The sequence below is a fragment of the Gavialis gangeticus genome, unplaced genomic scaffold (genome assembly GCF_001723915.1).
Source record: "Gavialis gangeticus isolate Ggan-Ray unplaced genomic scaffold, GavGan_comp1, whole genome shotgun sequence".
In the NCBI taxonomy this organism is placed as follows: Eukaryota; Metazoa; Chordata; order Crocodylia; family Gavialidae; genus Gavialis; species Gavialis gangeticus.
Window position 1 is genome coordinate 22,084,143 of NW_017728996.1, and position 16,565 is coordinate 22,100,707.

The window sequence follows — 16,565 nt, forward strand, 5'->3', positions numbered from 1 at the left end:
ACACTGCATTAGGAGTGCCTCAAGCCTCTGCGCCTCCTTTTGATCAAATCTCTGTGAAAGATGAGTGTCATGCCCTCTTCAAGCCAGCTGTGAGGGGACTGCCCTGTGACTGGAGGGGCATGCGGGAACACAGCACTCTGGGGCATGGAGGTGAGAGCTCGCAGAGGTGAGAGGCAGACACAACTTAGTACTGTAGGTCTGGAGAACACCAAGGGGGAGGATCTTGTTTCACTCCCCTGTGCACAGGCTGAGCATACATCAGACCTTGAGGTGCTCAGATTCAGACAAGAGTAAAGAGGCGTGTGATGGTTCTGCCTTAGTACTTGTACAGGCAGGAGTGTTTCCAGTACTTCTTTGTACAACTCGCTGAGGGAATGGGAAACTGTTTTATAGCTCTGGAAACACACGCACAGTAAGAATGTCGGAGGTAAGAAAAGTTCTTTGCAGTTCTGTATTCATGTGTATTTTCACTCTGCAACTTTTATTTGTGGCTGTAAAACCAGAACATTTTGGTGGTGTTCTGGATAATGAACAATAGGGGGGTGAAAGCTTTAGTGAACTGTGCTTTCAATTTCTGCCTTAATTACTAAATGATGCTCGATTCCTTTATTTTCAAAATCCTGTTCTTTTGCCCCAAATGCATTGTAAACAGCTGCACAGCTCTTCTATGAAAGTAAGTCATTCAGAATTATAAGCTGACTGTAATAAAGGAGAACCATCGCCTGGATAATTGTTTTCCCATCAAAGTAGTGGCATCCGTAAATCACAAATACTTGACAATGTTTAATTGTTCAGGTCCTGAATATACATTAATAGCAATAAAATCTGTGATTTGTGACTTAAATGTATTCTGAGTCAAGTGCTTCAAGCAGTTACATTATCGTTATTGTGACGTATAAATGCACTGGAGACCAGACAACAATACAATTTCACTATGAAGTTCTTTTGGAATTAGCACTAAAGTAAAGCCTAATGTATGCCCTTTAAATACAATTCACTGCTGACTGTTCAGCATCCAGAAAAATAAGGCCAGTAATCTTTTGCTTAGAGACCAGTTTGCTTGTCTGTATTGCAGTTTGATGTATGTTTTTACAGTGAAATAAGAGGCTAAGTATTGAATTAGAATTTAAAACCGGCATTTCATTTCTTTTGATTTTTTTTTTTTTTCATCCTGAAGAAAAACAAACAGAACATCATCTGCCAGTTTAATCCAGTGCTATTTTGTTAGGTGTGTTTAAGGAAATAGTGTTTTACTTTCTGCTCTGCTAATTGGTCAAGTACCCCAGCCCTCAGTTTAACGAATGCTTGCTTTAAAAATGAGGAGTCGGCAGATTGCTAAGCCAGGGAGAGGGTTTCTGACATGCACACAAACTATGGTTTGCCCTGTTTAAAAATGCTAGAGATAATACGTGACACATGCTTTTAAAAACAATGTTCCTTTTAGGTCAAAGAATTTGGGGAGTCAGGCAAGATATTAATATTGGGAAGGTAGAAGGAAAAGTAACAATTATTTGTCATCATTTTAGTTCTTTTGGAGAAAAAAAATCAGTGTTTTAAAAAGCAACTAGCAGTTAAATTGTACAGCTAATTTGAAGTTAGACTGTGCTGTGTTCATGTAGTTGAGGTTTCTGTTCAAGTATTTTATACATTTTTTTCTATTCATGTAACTACTTGGCTTCCTGAACCTCAGGAGCTGATTGTTTGTCTTATCTTTTGGTGAGCTAACTCTGTCTTATGTTGCAAAACCTTGAGGCATGTTGTGTTTCTTCGTGTTCTTGCAGTCTGCAAGTGAAGTCAGCTTCATTAGTTTCATGATGGCACATCAGTGCATGGCTGGTGTTGCCGCTTCCTTCAAGCTAGTCCCGGAGCATGATCTGGGCTGCCTTGGTTTGGATAAGCTTGTAAGGATTTGTCAGCCAGATGTGACAAGATTGTCAAGAGGCAAGTAAAGAAGGAGATCTGATATTAATCAGTGCATAGCTTGGAGCCAAACTTTCTCAAATGCAGTGTAGTAACATGTTCTTCTCATTTACTGCTTCTCTTTGTGGCTATAGAACTGCCACTGTCTGAGTTTGACGGTTAAAGGGATGCCAGCTAATAGTCTTTAATTGTAGGGATAAAATTCTAGGTGGAAAAAAGATCACATGATTCTATTTTTAACATTTTCAAAATTATAGTTCTATTTTCTGCCATTGAATGAAAAATATGTAGGCACTTGAATCAGGTTAGAGTCTTAGTCTCTATAGTAAGGTTTTCAAAATATTGAAACTGTGGCTCAACTCTAAATACTAGGGAGCATGAGCTGGGGGAGCCCCACTTTATTTTAGGTCACAGTTCAAAGAAAGATTCCAGGGATATTTTTGAATACTGTTGATAGGGTTGGGGAGGGGGGCAGTTCTTTGTTTTAGTAATGGTAGCAATTAAATATATTAAAGATCCTTTTCCTTCCTTCCTCAGTAGGAAAAGGATCTTTAATTTATTTAACTGAGCTTCAGGAGCACACGCTGTAATACTGCATTAGGTCTATGTTACACTTGGTTTATCATGCCACTAAGTTTACTCTAACAAATGCTGTAATTGTGGTTTTAAGTTAGAATTAATCTTTGGAGGTTTTTAACAGTTGCAGTATTGCTAAAATACAACTTTATTTAAGGAGTAGGTGAAGAGATGTGAAAAGTTATTTAGATTTATTTTTTTTGAGGACCTCAAATAAAACTGTTAGGAACAGTAAGTGTGACAAAGTTTAACTGCTTTGCAAATTCTTTAAACTGTAGAATCCTGACAACGTTAATAGGAATGACAAATGCAAACACATAGATACTCACTGAACCTTTACAATAATAGACAAATTTCATCCAAATCTTGGGCTGCATCCTGCACTCACTGCATTTGACGTAAAAACCTGCCTACCCTAGTGAAAGTGGACTGGGCCTTTCCGTACCAAATGTCTTGGGGGAAATACTTTGTATCCTCAGTGACTTTCAACAACAACATACACCATCTTTTCATAGAACAGCAAGTGTATCCTTTCATTTCTGATTGTGTAATCCCTAGACTTAGTTTATGCTTTTAGCAATAAAGTACTAATACTATCATCTAATTAACATTAAGAGTTTAGATCAACAGAATTTGGGTCCTTTTGTTTTAAACCATGGTTCCTACCATGTACCTTTTTTTAAGCAATATTTTTTTCCGTGGTGTGGTATGTATTGCCATGAAGTATCAAAGTGAAATTCAGGCAAAAATCTTGAAATCCTTGCTTTAGTAAAAAACTCAGAATCCAGTGAGAAAGTAATATAGCACTGACCGTGCGAGCCTTATCCTGATCCAGGCTGAAGTCCTTTTTCTAACTGGTCTTACATTCTGTCTTTGCAGTTACTCATTTTTGCCCTAGTACATACTATAGTTAAGGAGTTTTTAATTGCTTATAATTACTCAAAAAAAATGTGGACTGAAATATGCCATCCCCAGTCTCAGCCCATGGGTGATTTTATGGCAAGAGAAGGTCATCTTTATCCCCATTTTAGATTTATTAAAATCACTGTAAGACATTTTTTTAAATGTCCAGATCTTGACATTTCAAGATTTTGCACTTGACTAGTCTTCACTGAGGATTAGTGACTGCATGCATTTGAAAACGGATAACAGAATGAGACATGAGTTTAAAAATGGCTTCACTTATTACTGTAAAAAATGTATTAAGTTTTGTTGTGTAATTGCCTGTAGTGTAATAGAATTGCGTAAAATATTGTGTAACTTCATAGCCCTATAGATAGCATCTTCTGTTTAAGCCTATACATATGCCTAAATTTAAAATTTATGAAATTGCATAAAACAAAATTGTGCAACCATCTATTCCAGTTCACAAGTATTTTGTTTCATTTTTTTCCTTTTCCACATTTAAAAAAAGGGAGAAAATTAAATGTAAGAAAAGGTTGACACAACATTATGGTTTGGACTTAAACAGAAAAAGTGTAGAACGGTAAAAGTAAGAATTGCCTTTGCCAATTTAACTCACCCATACTATACATATGATGCTGTTAAACACTCTGACAGTTAAATGTGCACTTAAAATATAAGGACTATGTGTATGGCAAGATTTATAAATTTGCATTAATGTAGACTAGGGGGAAAACATTTCTTTTTTAAGTAACTAGTTTCCAGGTAGGTCTGAAGTGTAAATGTGTTCAATTGTATGTACATGGAGGGATAAAATATATTACATGTAAATATTAAATAAGAAACCGTCTGTAGTTTTTCTTAATAACTTTCACAAAGTTCAAATTCAATGACTTGTTCCTACCCCAGAAACTTCCATTTATTTATTTTTCAACAGTTGCTATATCTTATGAATATGTAATGATCTATTGTGCATTATGGAATATACAGCTGGAAATTTTCTTACGTTAACAGAAATGCATTCTCTTACAGGCTTACTTCAAAAGAAACTACTTTTACTTCATGCAATAGGTATTGCACGATCCCTTAAATGTTGTGGGGTATTATTATTTGTAGGTTCTACTAGGAAAGGCAGTTATGAAATGCACGTGATAACATTGTTACTGATGTAGCACATGAGAAAATAATTTCAGTTTGTCTATAGACTCCAGTTTACATAACATCCATGAGACAATGGCAGTGTGACTGCTTTCCATCCCCTAATTCTTTTTTCTCTGTCTTATGCTAATTGAATGCAAAAAATTGAGGATATGAATGTTTCCTGATTTGAGCAAACAACCGTCTTTCAATGAGCACCTGTTGTTTATAAATTTGTGACATTAATTATAATGTAAGATAATGTATCTACAAACATGTTGTCTAACAGAAAAATAAGGTTTACTGTCCAAGGTGTTTTGTTTAAAAAATACCAGTTGTATGTGTGTTTTCTTTTGCCTTTATAATTAGTTTGACAGTGGCCATTAACAACAGTTGCCCCGAGGGGCCCTGTAAGGTAAATGACTTGCATGAGGAGTGGTTTTCATCCCACAAGTTATGTTATCACTTGAGTCTGGTCTTCTGGTATGTTGTTACCTTCTTCAGATACACCCGGCTTCTGCTTACACAGTTGCACTCTCTCAACCTCTTGTTCCTGGACACCTATCCCTCAGCTGTGAACTTTCCTGTTAAGCAAGGAATTGCTGGTGTTTCAGTTTTGAAAGCCTTTGATATAATCACTTGACCTGGGCTTTGTTTTTTTCAGTCCAAAACCTTTTTATCAAAGGGACTGCAGATGAACTAAAGGCCTGCAATTCCTAACTCAGGCAAACCTCCATCTGAAACCAGCACACATGGGTGGTTTGACTGAGTGGGCTCTTTAGCACAAGGCCCACAGTTTGAAAACATAGACAGTACTAACTCAAGCTTCAGCTGGGCCTTCTTTGCATCCTCAGTTTTTTGGGTACATGCAATTTGGAAGAACAGTTTAAGCATTTCAGTACCCAAGTATCTAGATGCACCCACAAATGAGATGAGTGGGGCAAAACTCTGCACTTATTTACTAACACCTTGCTCAATCCACCAAGAGGTGATGTGATAGCATGGGACTGTAAACTGCCATAAATTTTGGCTTGTGCACATTTAAATGATCTAAACTGTACCTTCATTGATATTTGAATTCTGAAATTCTGGGTGTTTTGCAAAGAGGTCAGGTTTGAGTATCTGACCCTAGTTCCCCTCCCTTTTCAGTGTCCCTGACCCAGGGCAAGGCTGCTCCCTGTCTCAGTGGTTTGGCTTTAGCCCCCATGTAGCCTCCTGGGCCCTGGATGGGCTGTATTTGGGCCTTAGCCTTTCCTGCTGCAGGGTGCTTTCTAGGCACCCTGACCTGTGGCCTTCATACCACCCTGAATAGATACACTCGGTCCTTCAGTGCTCTGCCAGCTCTAGATAAACTCTTTCTGGGTTTCTTGGGGTCCCTAGCCACCTGTAGCTCCTTGGGCCTGTAGCAGCTTGTCATGTACCTGGTTGGTTGAGTTCTCCTCTGTTATCTCTCGGGCCAGCAGGACTTCTGCTTGCAGTGGGGAGCTAGGGCCAGACTGAGCCCTGTGGTTTAGGAGCCAGGCTTCTAGTAGGCTGGGACCCTATACCCCTTCAGGTCACATGGTCCCATGCTCAACCTGCTCCTAGGTGCTGCAGCTTAGCTAACAGGCTACAGCTGCCATCGCTGTCTCCCCTTTGTGGGTTCTCCTGGCTGCATATTGTGCTGCAGTGGGCCTCTGCCCAGCTGCCTACCTAACTACAGCCCTTTGGTGCTGGCTCCCTACCTCTAACGTAGCAGGGATTAGGGGGTCCCTGCTACAGATGGGAAGCTGTTTCCTCCATCACTCTGAGTATCCCTGCTAAGAAGCCTAAACAAATGGCTGTTAAAAAGAATAGAATATTGAGTTGAAGTAAGTGTCCAGATAAAAACAACAGAGATCTATTTAAATTAGGACTCAATAAGACAGATTCTCAGTAAATGTAAATTACTATAGCATGCTGACTTTAGTAACTTATACCGTTTTACATCAAATTACATGAGGACCTAATCTGTCAGTTTCATTAATAAATGAGAAGAGGAAGCAAATAGCATATTAATGGTGTTTGCATGTTATAACCTAATTCGGAGGTATTTTGAGACCCATGAAATAATATACAGTAGCCTAGTCCTATTTGGATCGTGTACTAAACGAAAATAACAGTGAGATTCAACTTTGCAAAAAATCAAGAAAATGGTGAGCGGGAGGAGAGAAGGGGGAAGGTAGTTGGAAACATTTATATTATTTGGATGGAATAACCTGAAAAGCTGAACTAAGAGAGAGACTGAGGAATCATAGCAGTGCTGAGCAAATAGTGCAATGAAATATTAGTGGAAAATTCATTTGAAAAAATATTTTTAGTGCAGGTGGTTTTAGCAAATTAAGACAAAAGTTCTTTAATTACCAAATTATTTTTGTTTGCATGAATGTTAGTGGAAGATGACAGGTTCTCAGAGCATAATTCAGCATTCAGATATCTGACTTTACAAAAGTTTGTGATGGAACCATTCCTTCTGCTGCCTTCATCTCTTCTTTTTCTTGTACCGAAAGGTTTCAGTCATCTGCTATTAGCCAAAAAGAATACTAAGTGGCATCAGTGACCAGTTCTACACCACATATATCAAAAATAGTCAGTACATAGAGTGACTAAATACTTGCTCAAAGAACCCATGGACTGCCACGTGGCATAGAATTCACTTCTGCGTAGAGGATCATCACGAGACTTATATATCCTTCCAGGGGTGTGGACCTTGTTCTGGCCTCCTTCAAAGGCCAGTTTCACAAACAGTGCTTGCAAAGTAATTACAGTCAGCTGAAACATTTTACATGCACATGCCTCATTTACAGTGGCATTGTTTACAAATAGGAATTAATCTATGTAAAAGATTCCTGATGAATAGTTTGGGATAGAATCTGCCAGCTGATATGGCAACCAAAAGACTGGTGCAGTTTTGTATAGAGGGAGGTAGTTAGCTGTGTCTGAAGTCAGGCAGGGGGGAGGGCTGATATACACCTTATAGATTAAGTCAGACAGGCTATGGCTGCTTATACCCATGCTTGGGGGGAGGGGGAGGGGAGAGTTTTAATTAGAGAAGTTCCCAGACCACCACTGTAATTAAAAGACCTTACCATCATGTGTATTAAGCCCCTATGCATTTAAAAATGGCCACAGGATGCTTTAAACCTCATTCACCGAGGTGTAGTTAAAGCACCCCGAAGTCATTTGAAAATGTACAGGGGCTTAAAACATGTGACAGTGTGGCCACACTGCGGTGTTCTAATTAGAACACCAATGAGCACATGTATAACCAGCCATAGAGAGTACAGGCAGATGTTCCCTTCAGCAGATGCAGTTTTGTGTGCCATATGTAAAAATATCCTGTAATTAGGGAAGTCAAAGTTGAAAGCTTTTTGTGAGGCTACTTGAAATACTGGGGTCAGTTATGACAAACTGCAAGGAGCTCAGGAGAGCAACAAAAACTAAAAAGTGGGGTATAAGTAGGGGAGAGGTAAGGAAGATTATAGTAGTTAGTTGTGTATAGCTTGAACACAAGTAGACAGGACAGATTCTTATAAATAGTGAGCATCCGGGAAGTATAGATATTATTAATGTAATGAACTAACTAGGACTACAGTCCGGTGAAATTAAAATAGAAAATGGAAATTGAGAATTTGTAAACGGATTCTGACAGTGATTGCAATCTGAGCAATAAACTCCCACAGGAAGTGGTGGAAGCCCCACTGCTTGGCAAATTTTATATTTGAACTAAACAAAGCTTTAGAAATGCCATTGCTGCAGGACTGTGTCTTAAATGGAGATGGGTTAGATAACATAATAGGGTTCTTCCAGTCTTTAATGTCAATGATTGTCCAAAGGGAGTGAAATGCAAGTAAATAAACTTTAAAAGTGAAGTGGGGAATAGGAGATCTCTCAAACATTTCAACTGTAACATTTCAACTGCTCATTTGTTATCAGTAACATGGGTGTGGGAGGGACCAAATTAGTTAGGAGAATCTGGTTTGGTCTGGGATCCCCATTCAGTATTGCCTGCTGCAGTGATAGACACATATGCAGATTGAACCACTAAATCTGAGACCTCATTCCGAATTCTGTGTTTCTTTAAAAGCTTACTCTAACATTCCTTAAAGTTGTAAATGTTTTACAAGGTGTAAGCAGGAAAATATTTCTTACTAACCAAGCACACATCCAACTTTTCACCTCACTTTTACATACTAAAAAGAGCATGCTTACTCTCCATGAATCCTTGTAATAGGTGATAAAATTATTACCCGCTCTCTAATATGGAGGCATGTAATCCTTCAACTTTTAACTTTAGGAAGAGCCAAAAACATGTTTCATCTAATGGCCTGCCATTGCCTTTGTTGTAAAGCCTTCCCCTCCTCCCTAGTTAAAGAGATTGCTGGCACAATGCGATAAGGTTCTACTATGCAGAAGAAAGGTTTCATGTCTCCTCTAGGGAGCATGTGCATTTCCTATACTTGATTTGAACTCAACTCCTCAGAGGATTACAGTAACATGGACAGGATTTTTTTCGTGGGGATGGTAGGAGATACATAGGGTCACTGGATGGAAATCCCTCTATAGATGGCACAGGTAGCAGTCACTTTTCTCATACTGAAATCTTCTTCCAAATTGTGTTCTATTATGCCAACCTCCCCTAAGCCCCCACACCCTCACACACAACCACATTTAAAGCTGAATTGGACCTAATAAGTACTAGGCATGTCTACATGTGCATATATGCCGGCTTAAATTTACACAGCTGTCTACACATGTGTTACTGAGCAGTAACTAATGATGAAAGTATGCATGATTGCAGGTATCAAATTTATGCTCAAGCTGGCATAAGTTGCTGTATTTACAGCGCAGTACAGGCATGCATGTGTAGACACACATAGCACATGTACTGCACAGCAGGTTCAGTTACTGTGCAGTAAATGTGCACGTGTAGGTGTGCCCACTGTGTCTGCAATTTTGGTGGAAAAAATGGTGACCAGAGAGAGAGATGTTCTGGGGCCCCAATTCATTAGTAGCAGGCATAAAGCAATATGGAAGCAGGGTTAGCTTTGTATCAAGCAGGAATCTCTGGTTTCCACAGCTTTCTGATAAGATGAGCAAGCCTGGGTCTTGACCTGTGCAGTACACAGACTGAAGTGCATGAAAGAATGAGAGGCCCCTTAGCTACATTCCCGTAAACCTATACTAGCTTCTGTGTCCATGGTGGAGCTGAAGATTTGACGTTCAGCCCTGCTAGTTTTTGCACATATATAATAACTTTGTTTTCCAGATCTGGAACTTTCTATAAACTAGATTTCTTTAAAACTTTAAAACTGACTGTGGGATAAGACTTGCTGCAGCTGAAAAGGCTCCTCCCTATATCTACATACACACATGCACAAAGGCTGTTTTATTTATTTTATTCTTTGTGATGTTCTTGCTTTAAACCCAGTTGTGTTGTATAGTGAATGTATTGGCCACAAACAATTACCAGGAACACACAGATAGCCTGAGCTTACACAGTGAAACAAATCTTGGGTATATGAGTACTAGAGTGAACTTATTTTATTATCCTGTGCCTTTCTTTAGTTACAGAGGCTGAAAACTAAAATGAAAATGCATCTTCAACATAACCTCATAAAGCATAAGTAAAATTACATCAATATCTGAAGTGACAAAAGTAAAAAGTTATGATATTTAGGCAAAAGATATTTGAACATGGTCTGTGCCCTTCAGTTAGTGATTTGGTAGGTTTTTTTGAGCTAGTTTCCATGTAAAGGTTAATCTATATAGCTCTCTTGTAATAGAGAATCATTCTTATTAAAACCACGTGGGTCAGATCTCAGTCTCAATTCAGCCATTGTAATTATCATATGTACTCAAATCCAAGACAAGATGTTTCCCCGCTCATTTAGCATGAGGGGGAAAGCCACTGATCCTGGATTTGATGCAAGCCAGGGAGGGGTACAAGCAACTGCTGCAGCTCACATTCCAGTCTCAGCTCAGGATCGGAGTCAGAGCCACAGCAGCTGTCTGCCCCCACACCTATCCATGTTCACCACCACTCATCCCCCTTCGTGCTGCAACCTCTGCCTCTCGTACCCGGCCCTCCCCTTCCCCCACCAGCTACCACTTACCCTCCACAGATCCATCTTCAGCCCCACTCTGGCACAGAGCACATGGTCACACCACAACCACTGCTACCTCGTCGGGGTGGGAAGAAGTGAAGTAACCATGTGCTCCATGCCTCAGGCCAGAATGGAGTTGAAGCCACTGTGGGTAGGTGGCAGCAGGGGAACAAGCCTGGTAGGTGGGACAGAGGCAGAAGTAAGTGGGGAGAAAGCAGGGATGAGGCATTAATGGTGGGGAACAGGTAGTGGGGAGAGGGCAGAGGAGGCAGGCAGCAAGGGGATCAGGAACCAGAGAGACAAGTGCAGAGGGCAGGTGAGAAGGGAGCTCAAGTGCCAGGGGGGACAGGTGCAGTGGGGTGTAGGCACCACACAGGAAGCAGGGGCTGGGGTGTACAGGGACTTGGGAGGGCAGGCAGCAAGGGGCAAGAGTCAGGCCACTTGACTCTCCGACCTCCTGTCCCCCTACTGCCTGCCCCTCTGCTGCTGCTTGCCCCGTGGCAGCAGTGGAGGGGGGTGCATTTTTAAGTTGATCCTCCAATAATTAGATTTTATATGTGTAAAATTGGAATAAATATATAAATTTTTTATGTCTAGAATCTAATTATTACAAGGTTGTCTTAAATTCAAAGCTGTGTTCGATTTGGGTAAATACAATAAGATAATCTTCACAACTAGTTTAAAAAGCATCCAGGTTGGTGACAGTGGTTCTAGAAAAGACCAGTTTAGGAGGAAAGAAGTGATTGGAAATCGCTTATAATATTCTTGACGAGACCAAAAGATTTTGACATCTGCTTTATGTTTCTTGAAAATGGAACAAAATACTAAAGATCTGAGTGAAAGGATTATACTTAAGAAAATTTCTGTTTTAATTTCCATCTGCACTTCCAATCCTTTAATTAGGATTTTGAAGTTTTATATGTATTAAATGTGGAAAGTTATTCCTTTGTTCTGCAGAAAGAAATGTTGTGTACATTCTGCTTGGTGGATAAAAACACAGCACATTAGTAGACTTGATATCAAAATTGTTGTAAGGCACTGTAATTACCTCAGTTTCTTCACAAAAGAATTGTGTGTTATTTTCCTGGATGTTTGCTAAATTGCTTTGGTTATTAACTCTTCTCAACATTAGTTAATTTGGAACTCACCTAAGTTCTGCTTCCCAAAAATACCTTTATTAGGTCAACTAATATATGAAACCTTTAAGACTGTGAATCTCAGTTGGGTCATGTTAACATCTAATTAAGCCTATAATCTGTTGTCCTTCCATGTAGATATTAAGAGACTGACAGAAAGCTACGTAGGGGAGGTTTGAATCCACAAGCAATATGTTGAGGTAGTTAAAAGGACAGAGAAGAAAGTCAGACCTGGGTCTTTTCAAATGTTAGGAAGCTTTCCTGATATATTTAATATTTTTTAAATTTAAAATGAAAAGAAAATCACATCTGTCTGAAAATGCTGCATCTTTTTGTATGTTTAGAAAGAATGCTAAAGCTGACTGTCACTGAAAGACATCTATGGCCGTGTGTAAACTAATGAGGGGCGTGTGCGCACAACACTTTAAAGTGGGCTAAATGCTTTTGTACTGCCTTAATGGTGCCAGTGTTTGCATTCCTCAGCAGCATATTGCACATTAATTCCAGCCACTATAGTAAATTTGGTGGTGTAATGTGCCTTAAATGACTTGGGGCACAGCAAACTAAAACTTCAAGGAGTTTTAGTTTTCTGCCCCTACAGCTGCTGAGCGAAGCACTGGGCTCCATGCAGCTCCACGGCTCTGCAGGAAGCCCTGCAGGCAGCCTGGCAGCAGCCCGGGAGGGCGGGCTTTGCCCAAGAAAAACAGCGAGCCTGATCTTCACCTCAGAGCCTGCCTGCCTGCCTGAGCCATGCGGGGGCCCGGTGCTTCCCTCTGTGGCTGCGGTGCACCCCAGGACCGCCTGAGCCGGGTGCCTGTGGGTGGGTGCCACCTGGGGGGCGGGCACCGCTGCCACGGAGAGAAGCACCAGCCCCTGTACCCCGCAGCCCAGGAACTGCTCCACCCGCCGGCAGCTTGCCCTCCCCACTGCCAGAGGCAGGTAAGTGCAGGGTGTGTGCCTGACATGGGGGTTTAATCAGCCCTAAATTGAAGCAGTGTTTTTTAAAATCCACCACTTCAATTTAGGGCCCCCATTTCATCTACACATACCCTATGGCATGACATTTAAGTTCTTTTGTTATGTTTATTTCTTTAACTTTTGTGTATTTGACAGCATGCAGGGCCTGATCCAAAATCCAGTTAAATAAATGCAAGTCTTTCTATTGATTCCTTGGCTCTGGAACAGGCCTTTGCTGTATAATCAGCTAGGCCCAGATCCTGTAAACAGGGCTCCATGGGCACTCCAAGGTTATTGCTTCATTTGGTAGATTGAGACCATAGTCTGTTTCTTCTTTGCTGAAAAACTCATGGTGAATATCCAGCAGAATGGAGAAAAACCTTTATGCTTAAAGGTATTTTTAAAAATGAGCTTCAGGCTATATTATATGAGTATACTATTAATTTTTTTAATTACTTTTTTTTTTTAATTTTTGGGTTTAATAAAATGTGATTCTAGAGGATACATTTTCTAAATTACCAGGGCATGAACAACTTTATAACCATGTCTAGGTATGACTACAAGAAGGAGAAATAGTTGGGTTTTTTCAATTATTATTTTTACATATGATAGTTGGAGAGGATGTAATGCTTTTTCTGTATCTGATGACACTTACATGCAAGTGAAATGCAGTGTCCAGATTGTTTTCCAGTTTTTGTTTCATTGAAGAAACTTTTTATATGTACATAATATAGACAACAGGACAAACAGACCAGATGTATGCATGTACCATTCAAAAGAGAGTTATGCAAATTTATGTGCAGAACTCCGCACAGATGGACTGTCTCATCTAATGACATGGAAAAGAGAGAATAGTTTTGCCATTGGTATATAAAATGCAGCAAGGAAAAACTGCAAAAACTTGTGACTTACTCTCAGTTAATTTACTATAAGCTATAGCAGTATTATTGTGCATCTGTGTTCTTCATCGCAGCAAGAGAATGTCTTTCTTTCTGGCTTTGACCAAAGGGGCTGCAAAGGAGATGATCATGGAATTCTGGTCTTGGGCGTAACAGAATAACCTAACAGAGGAGAGTTCAATCTATGCCAGTTACACCACATTATGTGTGCACTGAGGTAGAAGAATTAAACTACAGTTTTAGCGTGACATCTTGTGATGTAAAAGAATCATCAATCCAGCATAACAAATGTTTTAACTTACATAAAAGAAATGTATGGCGCTACAGCTCTATTAAAGGATTTCAGCATCTAAGCTAAAATATGTGCTACATTAAAGTGAAGCACTTTGCATTGCTCATGTGCTGATATGTCCTTTATGACTTGATAAAAAGCTTTGAGCTCCCTGTAAAGAATTTAGTATTTTGCAATGGACTCTTTTTAAAAGATTAAGCAAAAAAGATCCATTTAATAGAAAGGCCCTGTTGCCACTTGTTCCAGTCCTTCAAGTGAAAATGAATCACAGCCTTGAGTCACCAGAGCCTAGACATTTCTATGTGGACTTGTATCCTGTCATATTTCAGGATAAATACTGGAGATAAACCAAAAATTGAAATTTAACATTCCAACTTCAACCACATAATGGGTAGGATTCTAAACATTCCTGTGCTCTGGGGAAAATCTAGTTGAAGTCCATGACTGAGAAAATGCATGTGGTAAAAGCTCAATGAAAATGCCTCATCTCATACACTATACTTCGAGGTGTATACTTTGTGACTATTCATGCATATTCAAAACGAGTACTGAAGTTCCCAGCTCTTCGTAAAAATTGAAGGCATGGCAGCATGGCACATAATGGGCTAGAAGGGAGCTTTGCCTAGTTGGAGGAAGGCTACCATAAGTTCAGTATGGATAAGGGAAAAGTAGTGTGTGCCAGTCTTACAAAAGTATTTGCATGTAAGTAACAATATTTCCAGGATTTGGATTAAAAAAAGAACAATGGCAGGTATGAAACAGGAGTCCCAAAAAGGGGTTGACATTCACTTTGTGCATTTTGTCAGGTGTGGGGCATATAAAGAATGGGAGGAAAATGGGAAACGTTTAGGCAAGTCAGCTACGGAATTACATATTACTTGACTTTCAGTATTCTAAGGAAAACTTTTAGTTTCTTCTTCCCTTTTTTAATACTGCCTTAGAGGGGTACAAAACTCCCCCCCCCCCAAAAAAAAAAAAAAAAAAAAAAAAAGAAAGAAAAAAAAAAAAAAAAAAAGAAAAGAAAAGAAAAAAAAAAGAAAAAACACTCTGTAAGTGAAACAAAATAATTCCAAAAGAATGTAATCTGTGGAGCTGAAATTGTTTCAAAATTATTGTCCATCCATGTGAATTTGGCAGGTATGGAATCCCGTGGGATTCCAGTTCGATGAGAAGTACAATGGGGAAAACATCTTCATGGTATTATGTGTACACAAACAGAAAGACCTGAACTGAAGCATGAGACAGGGAACAACAATATATTTCTATAACCCTTTGTAGGTACGATTGTTATTTTTCTAGTTTGGAGAGAAGTCTGTTCTGTTTTCTGATTTAGAACATACTTAATGAAAGCTGTAGAAAATTCTTAAAACGTTTGCAATTCCCTTTTTTTTTGGCTTCAGCTCTGAATTGTGTATTTTGAACACACTGGGGTGACAGTCTGATAACATCACTTCATTGTTTTAACACAGTTGTGTTATATTATTATATAGGGTGTTTTAAAGAGAGTGAGGCAGTTATTTTCAGATTCAGTCAAGCAGCTATAAAGTATTTTATATGACAGCAGAGATTTCCTGTTCGTTCATTCCTTCACATTCTCATCCCTAACATTCCATTTATGTACAAGTATTATTCATGCTGCACTTAGTCTTTTGAATATAACAGATCTAAGAAGTACTCAGTCATACAAATGCCATGCGCCGTAACAGTCTCTGTGGAGATTTAACTAGGACCTCCAAGTTGTCTGTTTTGCTTCCTGGAGAAGATGGGTCTGTGCAGAAGAAAGTATGTATTCTTGGAAATACATTTGCATTGCCCTGTTGATTATGAGCAACTGAATGCAAATTTGGATTTGCATTATAGATGACCTCAGTGAAAGCAAAGTAGTGTATGTTAAACTGTGCAACAGGTTGCTAATCTGTCTGCACTTCCTCTTTCATCTCTAACCTTCTGACATGTCTGTTACAAAACCTAACTACTATAGCAATGAGGATTTGTAGTTCTTATTTTGAATTTCAATGTTCCTCTGGAGAAAGAAGTGTTGGTAGACTATGCTTCTGGTAAAGTACACCTCCCGCCCACCCCACCCTCTCTTCACTTCCCCCATGCGGATGCTACCAAATAATCCCTCCCAAGGATTATTTTTATCCATAGAATTTAATGATACTCTGAAGAGCTAAAATACTACTTGTAAGATTTAATAGATAGCACCGAATGTCTTTAACTTATTCCAAACTTCAAGGACTAGAACTTTTATCCATCTGCACTGGTTTCTTTTTGCAAACTCTGCTAGAAAATATTGTAGCTGGCTGACAAAATGAATATGAACATAACTGAAAATAATTTTCTACTACGTAAGAACAATTTATTTTAAGCATGCATCTGAGCTATTTATTTGATATGCTTCTAGGAACACCGTTAGAAGCTCTGTTGCCACTAATCAACCAGCCAGAAACTGGCCACAAAAGTGTTACTGAATATTTTGCTGCCCATAATATTCTGCTGCTTTAGAAGGTGACAGAGGTTCATATGATAGAGGCCACCCTGTTGACTTGTACAGGTTGGGTTATGAATGGACTGTCTAGCTGACTCTCTCTCTCTCTCTCTCTCTCTCTCTCTCTCT

At 39.4% G+C, this 16,565-nt stretch overlaps 1 protein-coding gene across 1 annotated transcript in view; it reads left to right on the plus strand.

The window, feature by feature from the left end:
* The first annotated feature begins 228 nt into the window (after positions 1-228).
* Positions 229-16,565, plus strand: part of BNC1 (basonuclin 1) — a 25,687-nt gene continuing 9,350 nt past the window's right edge. Inside the window, exon 1 of the mRNA XM_019504123.1 lies at positions 229-427. Within this exon, the coding sequence (XP_019359668.1) occupies positions 419-427 (9 nt within the window). The 5' untranslated portion in view covers positions 229-418. The remainder of the gene's footprint in view (positions 428-16,565) is intronic.